This window comes from Bos javanicus, chromosome 6, assembly GCF_032452875.1.
Source record: "Bos javanicus breed banteng chromosome 6, ARS-OSU_banteng_1.0, whole genome shotgun sequence".
NCBI lineage: Eukaryota > Metazoa > Chordata > Mammalia > Artiodactyla > Bovidae > Bos > Bos javanicus.
In genome coordinates this window covers 116,477,724-116,498,005 of record NC_083873.1, presented here as the reverse complement: position 1 = coordinate 116,498,005, position 20,282 = coordinate 116,477,724, and the positions used below count along the sequence as shown (strand labels likewise).

General features: G+C 54.5%; 1 protein-coding gene across 1 annotated transcript in view; it reads right to left on the bottom strand.

Moving 5' to 3' along the window:
- Nucleotides 1–171: 171 nt before the first annotated feature.
- The window catches only part of ZFYVE28 (zinc finger FYVE-type containing 28), a 98,102-nt gene continuing 77,991 nt past the window's right edge, over nt 172–20,282 (bottom strand). The window contains exons 9-13 of the mRNA XM_061421120.1: nt 5,260–5,393; nt 3,731–3,847; nt 2,545–2,649; nt 1,186–1,289; nt 172–402 (exon numbers count right to left, since the gene is read on the bottom strand). Coding sequence (XP_061277104.1) covers nt 271–402; nt 1,186–1,289; nt 2,545–2,649; nt 3,731–3,847; nt 5,260–5,393 — 592 coding nt within the window. The 3' untranslated portion in view covers nt 172–270. The remainder of the gene's footprint in view (nt 403–1,185; nt 1,290–2,544; nt 2,650–3,730; nt 3,848–5,259; nt 5,394–20,282) is intronic.

Below are 20,282 nucleotides of genomic sequence, written 5' to 3'. Positions count from 1 at the left end.
AGGCCTGGCACCCCAGGTCCCCGCGCTGGCTGCAGCTGACCTCCGTGGGCCTCTGCACCAGGCCCGAGGGCCCTGCGGGCGGGGGGCGGAGGCACTGGAGTTCTGGAGTCCGGGCGCCCGCAGCCCCCGCAGCGGCGGGGCCAGCAGGTAGATGAGATGCGGCGAAGTCCCTCCGGCCAGCGGACGGCCCGCCCGGGTGGCAGAGGCGGGGCGCGGCCGTCGGAGCCCCCTCCCTGGAGTCCTGCGGGGCCCGCGGTCTCGCGCGCCGTGTCAGATGCCCGCCTTGTCGCTGTAGAAGGGCGTGACGTGGAACATGTAGCAGTGCGTGCACACGCGGACCGGCTTCACCTGCCCGTAGCGCGGCAGCGGCGCCGAGTGCGAGGAGCAGCGCGAGCAGAAGATCTGGAAGGCGGGAGCGCGCGGCCGAGTGAGCGGGCCGGGGCTCTCCGCAACCCTGCGCCTCGGAGGGACGGCCGGCAAGGGCGGGAGCAGAGCCCTGAGCCGCCTGGCCGGCCGGCCTGCACGTCCCTCCCACCCGGGCCAGGCGGGGCTCTCCCGCTCCCCAACGCGAGGCCAGGACCTTCAGGAAAACCTGGGGCAGGTCTTGACCAAGAGGCCAGGCTGAGGAAGGGGGTCCTGGCCTTACAGCAAGGCTGCGGCAGGCTCCAATTCAGACCCTCCGCCCCCCACCCCCGCACCAGACCCCCAGGTCTGAAGGGCCCAGGACTGGGCACTGCACCATCGCACTTGGTGGCTGCGTGGCCGAGGCCGTGTTCATGCGTGCTAGGTCGCTCGGTCGTGTCCGACTCTTTGCTGACCCCATGGACCAGGCTCTTCTGTCTATGGGATTCTCCAGGCAAGAATCCTGGAGTGGGTTGCCATGCCCTCCTCCAGGGGATCTTCCCGACCCAGGGATCAAACCCCGGTCTCCATGCCTCCTGCATTGGCAGGCGGGTTCTTTACCGCGAGCGCCACCCGGGAAGCCCAAGGCCACCCCTGTGCCAAGTCCGAGCAGGGCCCAGGGCTCACGGGTGTCTCTCTGCACAGGACTCCTAAGTCCTCGCCAGCCCCGGGGCATTGGTCCTGACCCCTGGACCTGGGCACGGGGTCTGCAGACGCTCCCTGGGATGTCTGAGGCGGCAGCCCCGGGGGCTGCGGGACAGCCCCGGCCGCCCACCCACCTACCTTCCCGCAGCTGCGGCAGTGGTGCTTCCTGCGGATCACTGTGAAAGGCGCTTTGCAGGCGGTGCAGAAGCCGCAGGCCTCGTCCGGGACCCACTCGGGCGGGTCTGTGACAATGACAGTGGGGGGACAGGTCAGCCCGAGGCAGCGGTGCGGGGGGCGGCAGTGAGGGCCGGTGGGCTGGGGTGGGGGTCGGAGGCTGGAGGTATGCAGGAGCCTCCGGTCCTCGCGAGGCTCCTTACTGGCTAGGTATCAGGACTGCTGGCCAGGCGCGTGGATCGGACCCCTGTGGCAGCAGCCTGCAGGTCGCCCCAAGACTCAGGGCGAGGTGCACCCAAGCCACCCTCTCCCAAGCCTCTCCCGGCCGGCATCCAGTCTGGCAGGGTCCTCGGGCAAACACGGGGGCTGACAGGTGAAAGAAATCAACCCCCTTTGTCAACCTCCCAATCAAGGCTCTGCTGGAGCCTCAGGCGCCCCGGCAGCCCCGCCCTACCCGGCTCCAGGGCAGGTCAAGGGAGGTGGGGGAGGGGATGCGAGGGAGGGCAACTGGGGATGGTCCTGCCCCGAGGCTGGCCCCGCCCCTAGAATACCCCTTCCCCGTCCCCGCCCGGAGCTGGCTCCGCCCCCAGGATGGCCCCACCCGAAGCTGGCTCCGCCCCGAGGCTGCCCCCGCCCCCCACATGTGCAGCGCCGGCCCCCCACGACTGGTCTCACCCCCTTTCCCTTCTCTAGGCGCTCACTGGAGGGAGCCCCTGGGGATCTGCTCTGGAATTCGAATTCGGGGGCGGGGCCACCTTGTCCAGGGAGACACCCCAGACATGAGGTGCCCACCCTGCACCAGCCGCGAGCGTGGCGCCGGCCAGGCCACTCGCCCAGGAAAGACCCTGGTCTCCGCCCCCGTCTCCGGCCCCTCCTCCCCAGGCTGCGCCCGAGGACTTGCCCTCCCCCTCCAGCAGCCTGCAGACCCCTGCCCCTCCCACTCTGCCCTCCAGGCTTCTGCTCTGGCCCCAGCTCACCACCCACCCCCCCACCGCAATGAGGCCTCCTCTCACGCTGTCCACCCTCTCCGTGGAAAAACCTTGACTGTCCCAGTGATGCCTGGACATCACTGGTCAGCTCCTGGGGTCACGCCAGGCCACGAGGCCAGCTCCAACAGGCAAATCCAGACTCCTACTTGAGGAAGACAGTGAGGATCCTGGGGACTCCCAGGCCCTGCCCTGAGAGCCACACGTCCTGACGGCCTTGGTGAGGGGCCCCCACTGGAGGAGGGCTGCTGCGAGACTGCAGGCCAGAGCAGAGGGGAGACATCCAGACGGAGTCCCGGCTCTCTGCTCAGCCCACTGGCCCCCGCCCCTCACGCACCTTCCAAGTCTCCGTCTCGGGTCTTGGCGGCGAGCTCGGAGGATGACAGGGTTTCCTGGCACAGGGCACAGTCCTCCAGAGCCGCGCTCCGCAGGGTCTGGGTGACTGGAAGAAAGTGTGGCCACTGGGCTCAACCGGCCACCACTCGTGCCCGGGAAGTATGCCTGGGTGTGGCCAGTGGAGGGCAGCCCCCACTGCACAGTCCCACCCGCGGAGGGGTCACCGGGGCCCTCACCCACTGCCTGGCAGGCAGGGTGCTGACCCAGTCCTGGGAATCTGTCCATCTGAGTGCCCCCACGTGGGCAGCTGGCCCCGGACCCATCCACTGTCTGTGTGTGGTCAGTCCCCCTGGACCGTGGCCCCGAGGCGGACAGGGGACCAGGCCTGGCCCCGGCCCTGGGGCCCACACTCCTTGCGTGCAGAGGCCGTCCATGTCACTGCCCTTCCTGAGCAGCAGTGGTCCTCAGGTAGCCCCACCCAGAATGCCCGGGTACATGGGGGCAGTGTGGCCCAGCAAAGCGGACCTCGGGAGGCAGAGCTGGGCGGGCACACAGGACAGACTCTCCCCGGGGCCTGGGCCGGCTGCCTCGTCACTCTTGAGCAGAAGCCCCTGGGATGGGGGGCCTCTTGCCCAGAACCAGAGCCTCAGCCCCGAAGAGGGGTGGCACCAGAGGGGTGGCTCCCCTCCCCCACGCTGGGACCCCACCCGGCCCTTGCCTCAGCATCCCCTGCCTGACCCCTGCTCCCTCCCCAGGTGCCCATTCAGTGTGTGTGTGTGTGTGTGTGTGTGTGTGTGCACACTCTGGTGTGAGGCAGGTCACAGAGGGCCACTTCCTCCTGGAGCAGGGGGACCCGTGTCCCCTCCCAGACTCTGGGCTGGTGTCTCGTTGCTCTGACAGACGGAATTCTGCAGAAGCGACACAGGACCACTGGGTCCCGTCTGTTCGAGGAAGGGCACCGTGCCTCCTCGCCAGTACTCGATTGCTGCCGCTGCTCCTGGCAGTGGCCTTGGGGTACCCGGGGCCTGCGAGGTGTGCCTCCGCCCCCCAGCGGACAGCCTGGTTCGGCTGGGGGCTTCCGCCCGCAGGGCGTGGTCATGCAAGAAGGGTGGACCGGGAGAGCAGGTTTCCACCGGCTTCCTTGGGTGGGGGCGGCGCGCCTCCGAGCCCGGCCGGCCGGCACTCACCTTTCTTCAGCTTTTCCTTGTCGTCCGTCTCTGGCTTGGTGGCCATGACCTGAAAGAGGGTCTTCAGGATGCTCCTCAGGTCGCTGGCATAGTTGGTCTGCAGCTGGTCGGCCACGCCTGCGGGGGACGCGGGGAGGGCAGGGGAGGCGCTGCTGGCTGCTGAGCAAGCTGTGGCTCAGGGCCAGAGACCAGCCCGTCCTTGGATAAGCCAGGGCGGGAAGCGGCCCCCCAGCCCCCCAAGGGTCCCTCTGGCAGAAGCCAAGTTCAGGAGGCAAGGGAAGGAGGGGATGGGCCCACGACCCAGCAGCGCCGCCCCCCTCCCGCCCGGGCAGCGGTCTCTTTCATACTTTTGTCCTGGGGGTCTCAGCCACGGCCACCAAAGGGCTCTGGCTCCTCAATGAGGGATGACCCCGCACCCCCAAGTGTGCCCACCCCTGTGGCAGCTCCTTCCCCATCATGGCCACCTCGGCCAGCCATTCTGGGGACCTGCCCAGACTGGGGGACCCTTGGGGCTGCCCCCACCCTCACCAGCTGAGGTTTCCTCATCCCTCAGGCGGGTGGGCTCAGCCCTCCTCAGTGAAAAGCTCTTCAAGGGCTGGTGGGGCTGCGTTCACGGCAAGGCCAGGGGGTGACCGCACCTGCCCCCTACCCCCCGGGGCCCGTCACCGCGCCGACACTGTGGCCAGCGGTTCTGGAGGGTTTCCTGCTGTGTCAGCAGCCCTGCCGGGCACCTGCTGGGCCTGCTGTTCCCCAGACCGCAAGACAGACCCGTGGATTTGCGGTGGGTTCTGCCAGATGTTTGAATGGAGGCTCGGAGTCACCCCCGAGCCTGGCCTGGCTGGGGGCCCTGCCTGTGGGACCCTGGGCAGTGCAGAGTGACACCCCGGGACTGTGACCCTGACTCTGCAGCGTCTGCCAGTCCACAGGCTGCGCCCCCCGCTGCTCCACCCCACGGCCTGGGGTCAGAGGATGGGCCAGGTGGACAAGGCTGGACAAGGCTGCAGGAGGGGCACTGCCTGAATGTGGCTGGAGGAGGGGCTGGATGGCAGGCAGGCAGCAGGGAGGGAGACCCCACCACACAGCCACGCTTCTAAATCAGGTGCCTGCCCCAGCTACTCACAACACATAAAACTAAGGCAAAAGGTGAAAAAGCCGCTGCGCTCACGCCCCTCTCTGAATCCCAGGAAATGAAGCAGTCATCGTCCCCCTCACCCAGGGGACGGAAGGAAACAGGATCAGTCGGGACATCAGATTGAACAGGACCTCGCGGGTGGGTGGCGAGGGCCCCCAGGCCCGGCCTGGGCTCCCACCCCCACACTGAGGAGGACCTGCGGACGAACGACGCCCACCTCTTGACTGGGCTCCTCTCGGGGCTTGGGGCAAGGAAGTGATGTGGTGAGGGAGCCCCTGGGCAGGGCCTGCACCCCAACCTTTCTGGGGAGACTCCCGCAGCACGCCAGCCACTGCCTGAAGCCTGCCCACTCCCCGTGTACCCCCGAGCCCATGCCCACCCTGGGGCGACGGGGCACCTGAGATACAGACAAACAGGCGGTGGATGAGGTCCCGGCTGCCGCGGAACCGGGAGCGCATCTCCTCTCTGACGGCCACGCGTGCCGACTCGGGGCTGCTCGTGTCTGGGGAGCAGGGACCAGCCGTAGAGCCGCTGCACGGAGAAGGAAACACAGGGGCTTGGCTGCAGGCAGTGAGGGGGGACAAGACTTCCGCCCGGAGGCCCCCCACCCCGCACCTGGGTGAGCCCCAGGTCCAACCCCGGGGGCTGAGCTCATCCTATGGAAGCGTCCTCACCCCACTCACACCCTCTGCAGGGGCTGGCAGGCCCCAAAACATGTGTCCACGCCCGAACCTGGAACCCCGCGGGACCTTAGTTGGAAAAAGGTCTTTGCAATCGAGGTAAGGATTTTTAGTGTTATTTTTGTGGCTGTGCTGGGTCTTGGGTGCGGGCAGGCTTTTCTCTAGCTGTGCTGAGAGGGCTACGCTCTAGTGGCTGCGTGCCCGGTGGCCGCGTGCCCGGTGGCCACGGGCCTGGTGGCCGTGGGGAGTGTCCTTTGTGCAACGTGAGCTCTGGGACCTCGGGCTTCAGCAGTCGTGGGTCGCGGGCTCACTTGTCCCTCGGCGTGGGGGCCCTTCCCGGATCAGGGATCCAATCAGTGTCCCTTGTATTGCCCGGTGGATTCTTAACCGCCGGCCCAGGAGGGAAGCCCCAAGCTAAGGACCTGGAGAGGAGACGTCCTGGCTTCTCTGGAGGCCGTAACCCGAGGCCAGGAGTCTTAGTAGGAGGGGAGCGGGGAGGACCAGTGACCATGACACAGAGATCTCGGTAACAAGGTCACAGGCCAGGGGACTCCTAGAGTCACCGGAGGCTGGAAGATGCAGGAAGGACCCCTGCCCAGAGCCTCCGGAGGGAGCGTGGCCCCGCCAGGTTCAGATCTCGGGTCTCCAACCTTTGAGAGGAGAGATTTCTGTCGTTTCCAGCCCCTGGTCATGGTGCTCTCCACCGAGACAAGCCCTCCGGCCCCCGCGCACGCCCTGGCCCCGGCCCAGGGGCCCTGCTGCAGGCACTGTTAGCTCTGCTGTTCAGGGGTCACCTCGAGGCCCCAAGTAGCAGCCGCAGCTGAGGCTGGACTGTCTGGGTGTCCATTCACCCAGCTGCAGGGGGGTGCGTGCGCTGACCTTTCAGTCCTTAAAATAATGTCCCTCTCGTCTTCACCCCGTCGGTTTTTCCCACTTTCTGGGAAATTTCCTCCCCACCCCCCCAATTTTCCCCTGGACATTTTTGCTACTAAGGTTTTATTGGGTTGGCCAAAAAGTTTGATCGAGTACGCTGCTGCAGAATTCATTTCCTCCTCTCTGGTTTCACGTATGTGAAATCTTTTATCTATCTAGAAATATTCACTATAATTTTTTTTTCCACTATAATTTTTTAAAAGCTGCCTTTGGGGGCCTGCAGTATCTCTGCTTTCGCTTTTCTGCGGGGAAGTTGGGGTTTTTCAGGCTGGAGGTCGGCCTCAAATGCATGGGATCCCGGTGTCAGACAGAGGCCCTGGTGGTTCAGACAGCGGGCCCCTGCGCCAGTGGCTGCTGGGAGTGAACTGGCCAGTGACCATGGGGAGAGGCCCCGATGCCATACTGGTGGAGCTGACGTCCCCCCAGCCCAAGGTCAGCAAGTGCCTGAGAGTCCGCCCTGGGCAGCTGTGCACACGGCAGCATCTGCGGGGCAGCTCTGGAAGTCCCAGCAAAATCCAGCAGCCATGGAGGACAGCCCACCGAGATCACGTCAGGCCACAGCCTGCCTAAGCGACGGGAGAGCGGCCCTGGCCCCTCGTGGACGTGGGCGCCCCCCACCTACAAACGGCAGAGATGGGTGGGCAGCCAAACGGTGTCTTACTAAGGGGCATCTCTCTTGGCGTCCAACCACCAGGAAGCTTGGAGACGGGATGCGCCTGGGAGTTCAGTGCAGGGGGCCAGGGGAAGGGGCCCAGACTGGCTTCTCAGGGTCCCCTCCCCAGTCAAGCGGGGGTGCGTTTGACTAACACACTCGGGCAACGGGAACATCTGTCTCTGAGTGTGTAATGCTTCCCCAGAACATGGAGGAATGATGGGAGGTGCTGGAGAGGCCGACACCCTGCTCCGCTGAGACCCTCGTGATGACCGAGAGCCCTCCCTGCCCAGACTGCCTGTCTTGTCCCCAAGACGAAGCCCCTGGCTTTCCGCTTGGGGGTGTGACCCTGGCCGCGCCCTCCCTGGGAGCTGAGTAAGGAAACGGGGTGAGCGTCACTGTCCAGGGTCCACGTCCGTCAACAACCCCGGCTCAGCTCACAGCCTCACCCAGGAGATCTGAAAGCAGGAACCCAAACAAATGCTTACACACGAACGTTCACAGCAGCATTACTCACAAGAACCAAGAGGTGTAACAACCAAGCACCCATCAGCAGATGATGGGTAAACAAACTGTGGTCCAGCCACACAGGAATATTATTCAGCTTTAAAAAGGAGTAAGATTCTGACACCAGCTACGATATGGATGAACCTTTAGGGCATTATGCTAAGTGAAACAAGCCGGTCACAAGGGGACAATCACCGTCTGACGCCCCTTACACGAGGTCCCTACAGGAGTCAGATGCACAGAGACAGAGTGGTGGGTGCCAGGGGTCAGGGAAGGGGGGCTTTAGTGGGGACAGAGTTTCAGTTTGGGATGATGAGAAAGTTCTGGAAAAAGTGGTGATAATCATACAACACTGTGAATGTGCATAATGTCACTGAATTGTACACTTAAATACTGTTTAAATGGTAAATTTTGTGTTATATGTATTTTGCCAAAATTAAAAAGTAGAGGAAAAAAGATTTAGGACAGGGGAAAGAAAGGAAATGGAACTGAAAAGTCTAGATGGCCAATAGCATTGATGGTTTGGCATCAATACAATAGGTTAGAATTACATTAAACTGTATACTTTTATAGTGTGTATTTTTAATAATTAAAAAATGAAGCACAGTTGATTTACAATGTTGTGTTAGTTTCAGATGTACAGCAAGAGTTATGAACTCATTTCATATGCTAGCAAGGTAATGTTCAAAATCCTTCAAGCCAGGCTTCAGCAATACGTGAACCGAGAACTTCCAGATGTTCAAGCTGGATTTAGAAAGGCAGAGGAACCAGAGATCAAATTGCCAACACCTGTTGGATCATAGAAAAGGCAAGAGAATTCCAGAAAAACATCTATTTCTGCTTCATTGACTACGCTAAAGCCTTTGACTGTGTGGATCAAAACTGTGGAAAATTCTTCAAGAGATGGGAATACCAAACCATGAAACCTGTAGGCAGCTCAAGAAGCAGCAGTTAGAACTGAACATGGAAAAGCAGACTGGTTCCAAATTGGGTAAGGAGTACGTCAAGGCTGTATATTGTCACCCTATTTAACTTCTATGCAGAGTACATCATGAGAAACGCTGGGCTGGAAGAAGCACAAGCTGGAATCAAGATTGCCAGGAGAAATATCAATAACCTCAGATATGCAGATGACACCACCCTTATGGCAGAAAGTGAAGAGGAACTAAAAAGCCTCTTGATAAAAGTGAAAGAGGAGAGTGAAAAAGCTGGCTTAAAGCTCCACATTCAGAAAATGAAGATCATGGCATCTGGTCCCATCACTTCATGGGAAATAGATGGGGAACCAATGGAAACAGTGACAGACTTTATTTTCTTGGGCTCCAGAATCACTGCAGATGGTGACTGCTGCCGTGAAATTAAAAGACGCTTGTTTCTTGAAAGAAAAGCTACGTCAAACCTAGACAGCATATTAAAAAGCAGAGACATTACTTTGCTGACAAAGGTCCGTCTAGTCAAAGGTGTGGTTTTTCCAGTGGTCATGTATGGATGTGAGAGTTGGACTATAAAGAAAGCTGAGTGCCGAAGAATTGATGCTTTTGAACTGTGGTGTTGGAGAAGACTTGAGAGTCCCTTGGACTGCAAGGAGGTCCAAGCAGTCCATTCTGAAGGACATCAGTCATGAATATTCATTGGAAGGACTGATGCTGAAGCTGAAGCTCTTAAGACTTTGGCCACTTGATGGGAAGAACTGACTTCTTAGAAAAGACCCTGATGGTGGGAAAGATCTTGAAGGCAGTAGGAGAAGGGGACGACAGAGGATGAGATGGTTGGGTGGCATCACCAACTTGATGGACATGAGTTTGAGCAAGCTCCAGGCGTTGGTGATGGGCAGGGAAGCTTGGTGTGCTGTAGGCCATGGGGTCGCAAAGAGTCGGACACAACTGAGTGACTGAACTGACTATAACTCTTGCATTTTTTTTGTTACATTTAAATTTAAACATTTAAATCCTGAAGCGAATGCAAATAAGATTTTCTAAAATTGCTACCATATCTTAATATAATTGGGTCTTTAACAGTAACAGCTTTATTGATATATACCATATATATATATATGCTGAGTCACTTCAGTCATGTCCGACTCTGTGCGACCCCACAGACGGCAGCCCACCAGGCTCCCCGTCCCTGGGATTCTCCAGGCAAGAACACTGGAGTGGGGTGCCACTTCCTTCTCCAGTGCATGAAAGTGAAAAGTGAAAAGTGAAAGTGAAGTCGCTCAGTTGTGTCCGACCCGCAGCGACCCCATGGACTGCAGCCCACCAGGCTCCTCTGTCCATGGGATTTTCCAGGCTAGAGCACTGGAGTGGGGTGCCATTGCCTTCTCCGAAATATATATATATATATGGTTTCCCAGGTGGCTCAGACGGTAAATAATCTGCCTGCCAGTGCAGGAGACTGGGTTCGATCCCTGGGTTGGGAAGATCCCCTGGAGGATGGCATAGCAATCCATTCTAACATTCTTACTGGGATAATCCCATGGACAGAGGAGCCTGGCGGGCTACAGTCCATGGGGTCACAAAGAGTCGGACACGATTGAATGACTGAGCACACACAGACACACACACACACACACACACACACACTATATCATATATCAACACCATTCAGTTCGCCCTTTGTTGTTCAGTCACTAAATTGTGTCTGACTTTTGTGACCCCATGAATGGCAGCATGCCTGGCTTCCCTGACCTTCACTGTCTTCCAGAGTTTACTCAAACTCATGTCCATCGAGTCGGTGATGCCATCCAACCATCTCATCCTTTGTCGCCCCCTTCTCTCATGCCTTCAATCTTCCCCAGCATCAGGATCTTTTCCAATAGTTATCTCTTCACATCAGGTGGCCAAAGTATTAAGAGCTTCAGTATCAGGCCTTCCAATGAATATTCAGGACTGATTTCCTTTAGGATTGACTGGTTTGATCTCTTTGCAGTCCGAGGAACTCTCAAGAGTCTTCTCCAACACCACGGTTCAAAAGCATCAATTCTGTGGCGCCCAGCTTTATTTATAGTCCAACTCTCACTTCCATACATGACTACTGGAAAAACCATACCTTTTGACTACATGGATATTTGCTGGCAAAGTTATTTCTCTGCTTTTTAATACCCTGTCTAGGTTTGTCATAGCTTTTCTTTCAAGAAACAAGCGTCTTTTAATTTCATGGCAGCAGTCACCATCTGCAGTGATTTTTGAGCCCAAGAAAATAGCCTGCCACTGTTTCCATTGGTTCCGCATCTATTTGCCATGAAGTGACAGGACCAGATGCCATGATCTTAGTCTTTTGAATGTTGAGTTTTAAGCCAGCTTTTTCACTCTCCTCTTTCACCTTCATCAAAGGGCTCTTCAGTTCCTCTTCGCTTTCTGACACAAGGGTGGAGTCACCTGCATATCTGAGGTTATTGATGCATTTCTCCATAAGAGTTATGGAAAACTATAAAACATCATTGAAATAAATTAGACCTAAATAAATGGAAACAGAGCTTGTGTTCATGGTTGAGGACTGAATATCATTAACATGGCAATACCCCCAATACTGGTCTACAGGTTCAATGGAATCCATATCAAAATATAAACAAAATTTCCTTTTCCACGCAGAAGTTGACAAGCTGATCCTAAAATTCATACAGAAATGCAGTGACTCAGAACAGCTGAAACAATCTTGAAAAAGAAAAAAAGCAAAGTGGGAGGACTCACATGATGTATAATTTAACGACAGTGAACGAGACCGGCACTGGCATGGGAGCCATGAGAAGGCAATAAAACTGCCAGTCCAGAAATGAACCCAGGAGTTTGTGCCCGACTGATCTTCCCAAAGGGTGTCAAAGTCACCCAATAAGGAAAGAATGGTCTTTTCAAAAGACAGTTCTGAGATGGAGAAAAACTGTCTCTACAGTAAGCGGTGCTGGGAAAACTGGAAGCTACATATAAAGAAGTGAGATTAGTCATAGAGCATTGTTATCACACTATACATAAAAATAAACTCAAAATTGATTAAAGACCTAAATGTACGACTGGAAACTAAAAAACTTCTAAAAGAAAACTTTGGCAGAACACTTCTTGACATAAGCTGTAGCGATTGTTTTTGGATATGTTGATGGTTAGATAGCATCAATGACTCAATGGACGTGAATTTGAGCGAACTCCAGGAGACAGCGGAAGACAGAGGATCCTGGCGTGCTGCAGTCCAGGGGGTTGCAAAGAGTCAGACACGACTGAATGGCCACCAAAAACCCAAGGCAAGGGAAACAAAAGCAAAAATAAATACACAGGACCAAATTAACCTAAAAGCTTTTGCACAGCAAATGAAACCATTGACAAAATGAAAAGATAACCAACTGAATGGGCGAAAATATTTGCAAATGATACACAGGGGTTAATATGCAAAATATATAAACAGCGCATACAATGCGATGTGAAAAAATAAACAACTGGATTAGAAAATGGATTAGAAATTCCTGTTGTTTAGTTGTTAATTTATGTCTGACTATTTTGCAACCCCATGGACTGTAGCCTGCCAGGCTCCTCTGTCCATGGGATTTCCTGGGCAAGAATACTGGAGTGAGTTGCCATTTCTGTCTCCAGGGGATCTTTCTGACCCAGGGATCAAACCCATGTCTCCTGCATTGGCAGGTGGATTCTTTAGCACTGAGCCAACAAGGAAACCCCAGGAAATGGACTGAAGATTTTAACAGATGTTTTCCTGAAGACATACAAACGAAGAGCACACGCAAAGATGCTCAATATTGCTAATCATCAGAGAAATGTACTTCAAAGCCACGGGATATCACTTCCCACCTGTCAGAATGGCCGTCATGCAAAGGATCAAAACAACAAGTGTTGCCAAGGATGCGAAGAAAAGCGAACCTCCTAGACCGCTGGTGGGAATGCGACTTGGCACACCACCCTGGAAAACGGCGTGGAGGTTCCTCACAGAACGAGAACTAGAGCCACCGTAGGGTCCATCGATTCTACTCCTGGGTGCATACCTAAGAATGCGAAACACTTACTAGAAAAGATGCGTGTGACCCAGTGTTCATCGCAGGATTATTTACAACAGCCAAGATGCGGAAGCAACACAAGTGCCCATCAACAGCTGAATGGATAAAGAAGATGCGAAACAGATATAAAGTGAAATATTACTCAGCCACAAGAAAAGAACGAAACTCTGTCAGTTTCAACGGCATGGATGACACGGCAGGCATCACGCCACGTGAATGAGTGAATGTGCAGTGAGTATGCAGAACCCAAGAATTCAACAAATGTATGGATATAACAAAGCAGGAACAGAGTCACGGGTACAGAGTGCAAGCTAGTCGTCACCAGTGGGGAGCGGGAGATGGGAAGGGGTGAGACAGGGGTGAGATGGGGCAGGGGGTTAAGAGGCAGAAGCTACGAAATGTAAAAGAAATGAGCCACAAGGTATATTGTGTAGCACAGGGAACACAGCCAGTACCTTATAATAGTTTAAATGGAGGATAACCTATACAGATATTATTGCTATGTTATATACCAGAAACCAATACAATATTGTCAATCAACTGTACTTCAATAAAAATGTTAGTGGTACTGGGAAAACTGCGTTTCCACATGCAAAATAATGAAGTTTCATGTTACACCACATACAAAAATTGGCTCAAACAGATCAAAGACTATACGTAAGAGCTAACACTTTTACAACAAAACGTGAGTCTTTGTGGTCTTGGATTAGGCAATAATTTCTTAGGTGTGACATGAAAAACACAGCAGCCAAAGACAAACATCAGCAGTTCCTCATGAGGAATGACCCAGCAATTCCACTCTGAGCATCAACCCGAGAGAACTGAAACACAGGTTCACCCAAAAATTAAAATTAAAAGGTTTTGTGCTTCAAAAGATATCATCAAGATAGTGGAAAACTCGACAAAATGCAAGAACATTTTTCAAAGCATGTGTCTGCCAAGGGTGTATGAAAGTGAAGTCGTTCAGTTGTGTCCAACTCTTTGCGACCCCGTGGCTGCAGCCCACAAGGCTCCTCTGTCCATGGGATTCTCCAGGCAAGAATACTGGAGTGGGTTGCCATTTCCTTCTCCAGGGCATCTTCCCAACTCAGGGATTGAACTCAGGTCTCCCGCATTGCAGGCAGACGCTTTAACCTCTGAGCCACCACGGAAGCCCAAGGGTGTATAGTTCCTGGAATATAGAAAGGACTCTTACAACTCAACAAAAAGAAGATAAATCACCCAACTAAAGGATGGGCAATGTATCTGAAAAGACATTTTTCCAAAGAAACTATATAAACAGCCACTAAACGCATGAAAAGATGCTCAACGTCATTAGTCATTTGGGAAATGCAAATTAAAACAATAATGTGCCATTTCATATCCATCGTGATGACTATAATAATTTTAAAAGAAAACGGAAAAAAACAAGTGTGGGTGAAGATCTGGAGAAATTGGAGCCTTTGTGGATTCCTGGCAACAACCTAAAGTGCTGCAGGCACTCTGGAAAACCCGTCAGCAGTTCCCCATGCTGAATGACCCAGCAATTCCACTTCAAGGTGGCTACCCAGGACTGAAGCATAGATTCACACAAGCATCTGTACATGGATGTTCACACATACTAGCCTAACAACGGAAGCAACTCAAATGTAGGTCAACCGATAAACAGATCAACAAAATGTCGTCTAGCCGTGCGATGGAGTTAACCTTCGGCCACAGAGAGGACTGAAGTACCATTACGTGCTACAGTGCAGATGAAGCTTGAAAAGATTGAGCCGTGACAGAAGCCGGCTACAAAGGTCACTTGTATGATCTCATTTCTTTGAAAAGTGTAGAAAAGTCTCGGCAAATCCATGGAGACATAAAGTAGATTAACGGTTGCCAGCGACTGGAGGTTTTACTGGGGAAATATTTGGGGTTTCTTTAAGGGGTGATGAAAACGTTCTGAGAGTGGACAGTGGTGGCGTTTGCACAACTCTGTGAATGTGCTAAAAGCCGCTGAACTGTGCACTTTAAAAAGAATAAAAGGATGTTTTTCTTGTAATCATTTTAGCAAAGGCATATTCAAGAAATAGCTCAAGCTAGATGCCCATCAACACTGGGTTGATTCAGTAAATTAGGTCAGAGGTTTCCAGGAAGGACAGTTAATGATGCTGGAAATGCTGAAATATTAAATAAAAAGGTAGCATTTTAAAAATTAGAGCTATCATATGTACATAAATGAGGTATTGCAAAATATAGTCAATGTAAAGCATTAATATTACATTTATCTGAATAGTATGACTATGAATAAGTTGGTATTTTTCCAAAGTGTCTTCTAAGATCAAGTGCTACTTCTGGGACCAGAAGACTAGCTTAGGCTGAGGAGAGGACGCGCCTGCAGCAGGTGCCACTGCAGCCCTCTTGAGGCACAGAGGCTGTTTCTTAGTGGAGGGACGGCACCCTCTGGGGCCCCAGCCCCGCAGATAAAGCCCTGGAGGTGGAGAAGCCTTTCTGAACCAGATGCCGTGGCAGCACACAGCTCACCTGCAAGGAGCCTGGGGCGGTGCCCTGACCGTGGGCAGAGCTCTGAGAGCCGCCAAGCCCGGGGCTCATGTTATGTCTTGAAAGAGCAGTGACGTCTGGGACTCCCCCGGTGGCCCATGGCTAAGACTCCATGCTCCCAATGTAGAGGGCCCCGGTTCGATCCCCGGTCAGGGAACTAGAGGCCACATGCTGCAAGTAAGACCCCACGCAGACTCCAAATAAATACACAGAGAGACCAGTGAACTCTCCCAGAAGACTGAAGCCAAGGCTGGCCCACGGGCGGTGGCTGGGGCAGATCGCAACTTCAGCCTCCAACCCACGCCCTCTCCAGCTGCTCTGCAGAGGGGGCGTGTGTGTGTGTGAGTGAGTGTGTGAGTGAGTGTGTGTGTGTGAATGGAAAGAGAGCCAAAGGCTCCATAAAAAAGACTGGTCCGAGGCAGAAAAATCAATAAAGTGCTGCCCACAGGGAGCCCGCTGCCGCCCACAGGGAGCCCGCTGCCGCCCACAGGGGGCCCGCTGCCACCCACAGGGGGCCCGCTGCTGCCCACAGGGGGCCCGCTGCCCCACAGGGGGCCCGCTGCCGCCCACAGGGGGCCCGCTGAGGCCCACAGGGAGCCTGCTGCTGCCCACAGGGGGCCCGCTGCTGCCCACAGGGGGCCCGCTGAGGCCCGCAGGGAGCCCGCTGCCGCCCGCAGGGAGCCCGCTGAGGCCCACAGGGAGCCCGCTACCGCCCACAGGGAGCCCAGTGAGGCTTGGAAGGGCCACAGAGAGCAAACGGACAGAGCACGGAGGCTGGGCCCGGGACCGCACCTGGGGGCTGAGCCTGGGGCCTGGCTGGGTCAGCCTGCTCCCCAGGGCCAGTGGATGGGCATTACTTGGGCACCAGGAACACCAGGAACATGGCCCAGGGTGGTCACTCTTTTGGAAGGGCACAGGTCCTCTGTGGGCAGCTGCTGGACAGACAGACTGGGGACACGGAAGAGGGTCCCAGGGAAGAATCAGACCCTGTGTGTGGGCCCAGGAGCCCAGTCTAGAGCCAAGCGGCTTAAAGGTGGAGCTGAGAGGCCGGCTGGCGCCCAGCGGTTCACATCTGCAGTGGGGGCAGGAAGGGTGTGGGTGGGACGTGGCTGGAGCCCCCGAGGCAGAGGGATGGCAGCTGGGAGCGGCAAGGGTGAAGGCGTGGGGGCCCCGCCCGCCAAGGGCTCCCTGCACCCCCGGGGAGGCTGCACTCCCGTCACCGCTGTGTCTGCACGGTCACTCAGCGTCAGACCCCCTGCTCACCAGGATGTAGGAAAACCTGGCGCCTTGTGTACCGAAGCCCAGCTGCGTTCCAGCTGTTTGCTGCCACTGTCTTTTACAGAAGGCAGGACAAATCCCCTGTCACAACTCCCCTGAGGCTTAAATTACTAGGAAGCATCGTTCTTCTGGTAGCAAAATACTGTGCAGTTCTAGACAGTCACATGAACCCCGAACATCTCATACAGCCTGTGTCTCTGCCCACGGTCAAAGGTACTGCAGCAAACCTCCCAAAGTGCGCGCTGGACAGGGACACACGGCAAGTGTCCGATCCCACTGTCAGAGGAGGGGACAAAAAAAGAGCCTTTTGCAGAAAAAGGACGTTGTCATCCTGACGTTCTAGGGGTCTACGAAATAAGAGAAAACACAACCTGGGAAAATAATAGCATTGCGAGCTGTTCCAGCTACGACACCACACAGACGAACCTGCGAGTCTCTGGACGCGTTCGAAGAAGCGAGCAGGCCAGACATGTGACTCAGAGACGGGGCGCCTGCGGGGGTCTCCCTCCCCCCGGCCTGGGCCCTGCGTCCTCCCGTGGTGACGAAGGAGCCACCCAGCCTGGGGGCCCCGATCCGGGAGGGGGTGGGGGCCGCTCAGAACTGCTGTGACGACCCCCCAGGAAAGCGCAGGTGCCGGAGACCAAGCGTGTTTCTTCCAGTTCTGAGCACAGACTGCGGGGCACAGAAGGACGACTCGAGGGCTCACCGTCCAGGACGGTGACCTTTTCCGCCCAAATAAGCCCCAACTTTCACCTCCTCTGAGGACGGGCCGCGACCCCAGTGACGTATCCCAGCCCCGATGGCGCCCAGACCTGGTTCCGCGTGGGGTCTCAAACCCGTTTCCAGAACGTCGCGCTAGAGCTCAGGTTCTTACAAGCGGTCATTTACCTGTGCATTCTCTGTGTATCCCTTTGAAAATAAATCCTGTTCATCTTTCACTTTTATTTTTTTCATCTTTCAATTTTCAACGAAAAGATTTAAAAAGTGAAATCCCAGGTGTGTCACACGTTAAGGAGAGGCCATTGTTGTGGGAAAGCCCTGCAACTCGTCCGGCTGGACTGCCCGCTGACCGAGCAGAGCCGTCGTCCCCTTCCCACGGCCAGCAGGGACCCCTGGGCACCTGTCTGTCCGCCCAGGGGTGGGGAGGGGAGTCGGGGGCCTGCACCCCCGGAGCCCTCAGCCCCCCGGGAGCCCAGGGAAGGACCTCGGTCTTCACTGGCCCGCCCCTGTGGCCCTGGGTAGGGGCCAGGACGGCGGCACGCACCCAGAGAGCGGGCAGGCAGGACCCAGCGGGGTAGCTGATGGGCACACGTGGGTGTGGGCCCCAGCGTGACATACGTGCGCGTGCTCGTGACCCCAGGGACAGCAGAGGTCTCCGAGCGCCACACTCGGGCACACCGTGCTCGTGCTCACACGCCGTCTCTTCCTGGATGGTTTCAGGCCTCACTGCTTTCTTCTTTAAAATGGAGATGACTGTTAATCCCTGGCAAGGACCAGAGATAGTGCCCTGAAGGGGACCGTGCCTGGCCTATGATAGACGCGCGGCAAACTGCAATCCTTCCCACTGGAGTCCCACAAGACTGGAGACTAAGCCAGTCCTCCGCCAAACACCAACACAGATCCACGCGCTGGGGTCCCAGGGCCCTCCACACTCCCCACGGCCTCCCCTCCCGGGGCCCTCATGGCTGCCTCCCCCATTCACAAGGTCAGCAGGACCTCCCAGGGGCCCCAGATGGCATCACTGGTGAATTCTACCTAATATTCAAGGCAGAAATAATACCACTTCTACACAAAATCTTGTGGAGAATTCAGTGAGTGGCACTGCTCCCCAACCCATTCGATGAGCTCAGCATAATCTGATACCCAAATCTTAAGAGAGCATCACAAGAAAAGCACTGACGAGCATTCCTCACAATCAGTGCAAAGTCCTAAACGAAACTTTAGCAAATTGAAGCCAACAATACAAACAATTGTCACCCTGCTTATTTAACATATATGCAGAGTACATTATGAGAAACGCTGGGCTGGAAGAAGCACAAGCTAGAATCAAGATTGCCAAGAGAGATATCAATAACCTCTGATATGCAGATGATACCACCCTTATGGCAGAAAGTGAAGAGGAACTCAAAAGCCTCTTGATGAAAGTGAAAGAGGAGAGTGAAAAAGTTGGCTTAAAACTCAACATTCAGAAAACGAAGATCAGGGCATCCGGTCCCATCACTTCATGGCAAACAGATGGAGAAACAGTGGAAACAGTGTCAGACTTTATTTTGGGGGGCTCCAAAATCACTGAAGATGGTGATTGCAGCCATGAAATTAATTAAAAGATGCTTACTCCTTGGAAAGAAAGTTATGACCAACCTAGACAGCATATTAAAAAGCAGAGATATTACTTTGCCAACGAAGGTTCGTCTAGTCAAGGCTATGGTTTTTCCAGTGGTCATGTATGGATGTGAGAGTTGGACTGTGAAGAAAGCTGAGCACCAAAGAATTGATGCTTTTGAACTGTGGTGTTGGAGAAGACTATTGAGAGTCCCTTGGACTGCAAGGAGATCCAGCCAGTCCATTCTGAAGGAGATCAGCCCTGGGTGTTCTTTGGAAGGAATGATGCCGAAGCTGAAATTCCAATACTTTGGCCACCTCATGTGAAGAGTTGACTCATTGGAAAAGACTCTGATGCTGGGAGGGATTGGGGGAAGGAAGAAGGGGACGACAGAGGATGAGACGGCTGGACGGCATCACCGACTTGATGCACATGAGTTTGGGTGAACTCCTGGAGTTGGTGATGGACAGGGAGGCCTGGCGTGCTGCGATTCATGGGGTCGCAAAGAGTCAGACACGACTGAGTGACTGAACTGAACTGAATACAAACAAAGGATAATAGTGAGTGACCAAGTAAGGTTCGCCCCAAGAAGGCAAGGTGGGCTTAACGTGTGAATATCAATCAATGTAGTTTATCACATTAACAGACTAAAAAATTGAAACTATACGACCCTCCCAAAAGATGCAGGAAAAGTATCTGAGAAAGGCCCAGCAAACTAGGAATAAAAGGGAACTTCCTGAACCTGGGGAAAGGGCATCTAGGAACCTGAAAACCCAACATCACACTTAAAGGTAAATACTTTTATCAATGGTTTCCCTCTGAGACCTGAACAAGGCAAAAACACCCTCTGGCAACTTTTCAATTCAACATTGTCCTCCCCAGCCCAGAAATGCAAAAAAACAGGTAAAAGACATCTGATTAGAAAGGAGACAGAAAACTGGCTTTATTCACAGATGACATCATCTGTGTAGAAAATCTGAAGAAATCTTCATAAAAACGATTGTGTCTAACGAATTGAATTTGGCAAGTTGCCTAAGTGAAAGAGGACAGTGAAAAAGTCGGCTTAAAGCTCAACATTCAGAAAACAAAGATCATGGCATCTGGTCCCATCACTTCATGGCAAATAGATGGGGAAACAGTGGAAACAGTGTCAGACTTTATTTTTGGGGGCTCCAAAATCACTGCAGATGGTGAAATTAAAACACACTTACTCCTTGGAAGGAAAGTTATGACCAACCTAGACAGCATATTAAAAAGCAGAGACATTACTTTGTCAACAAAGGTCCATCTAGTCAAGGCTATGGTTTTTCCAATAGTCATGTATGCATGTGAGAGTTAGATTATAAAGAAAGCTGAGTGTCGAAGAATTGATGCTTTTGAACTGTGGTGTTGGAGAAGACTCTTGAGAGTCCCCTGGACTGCAAGGAGATCCAGCCAGTCCATCCTAAAGGAGATCAGTCCTGAATATTCATTGGAAGGACTGATGCTGAAGCTGAAGCTCCAATACTTTGGCCACCAGATGAGCTGACTC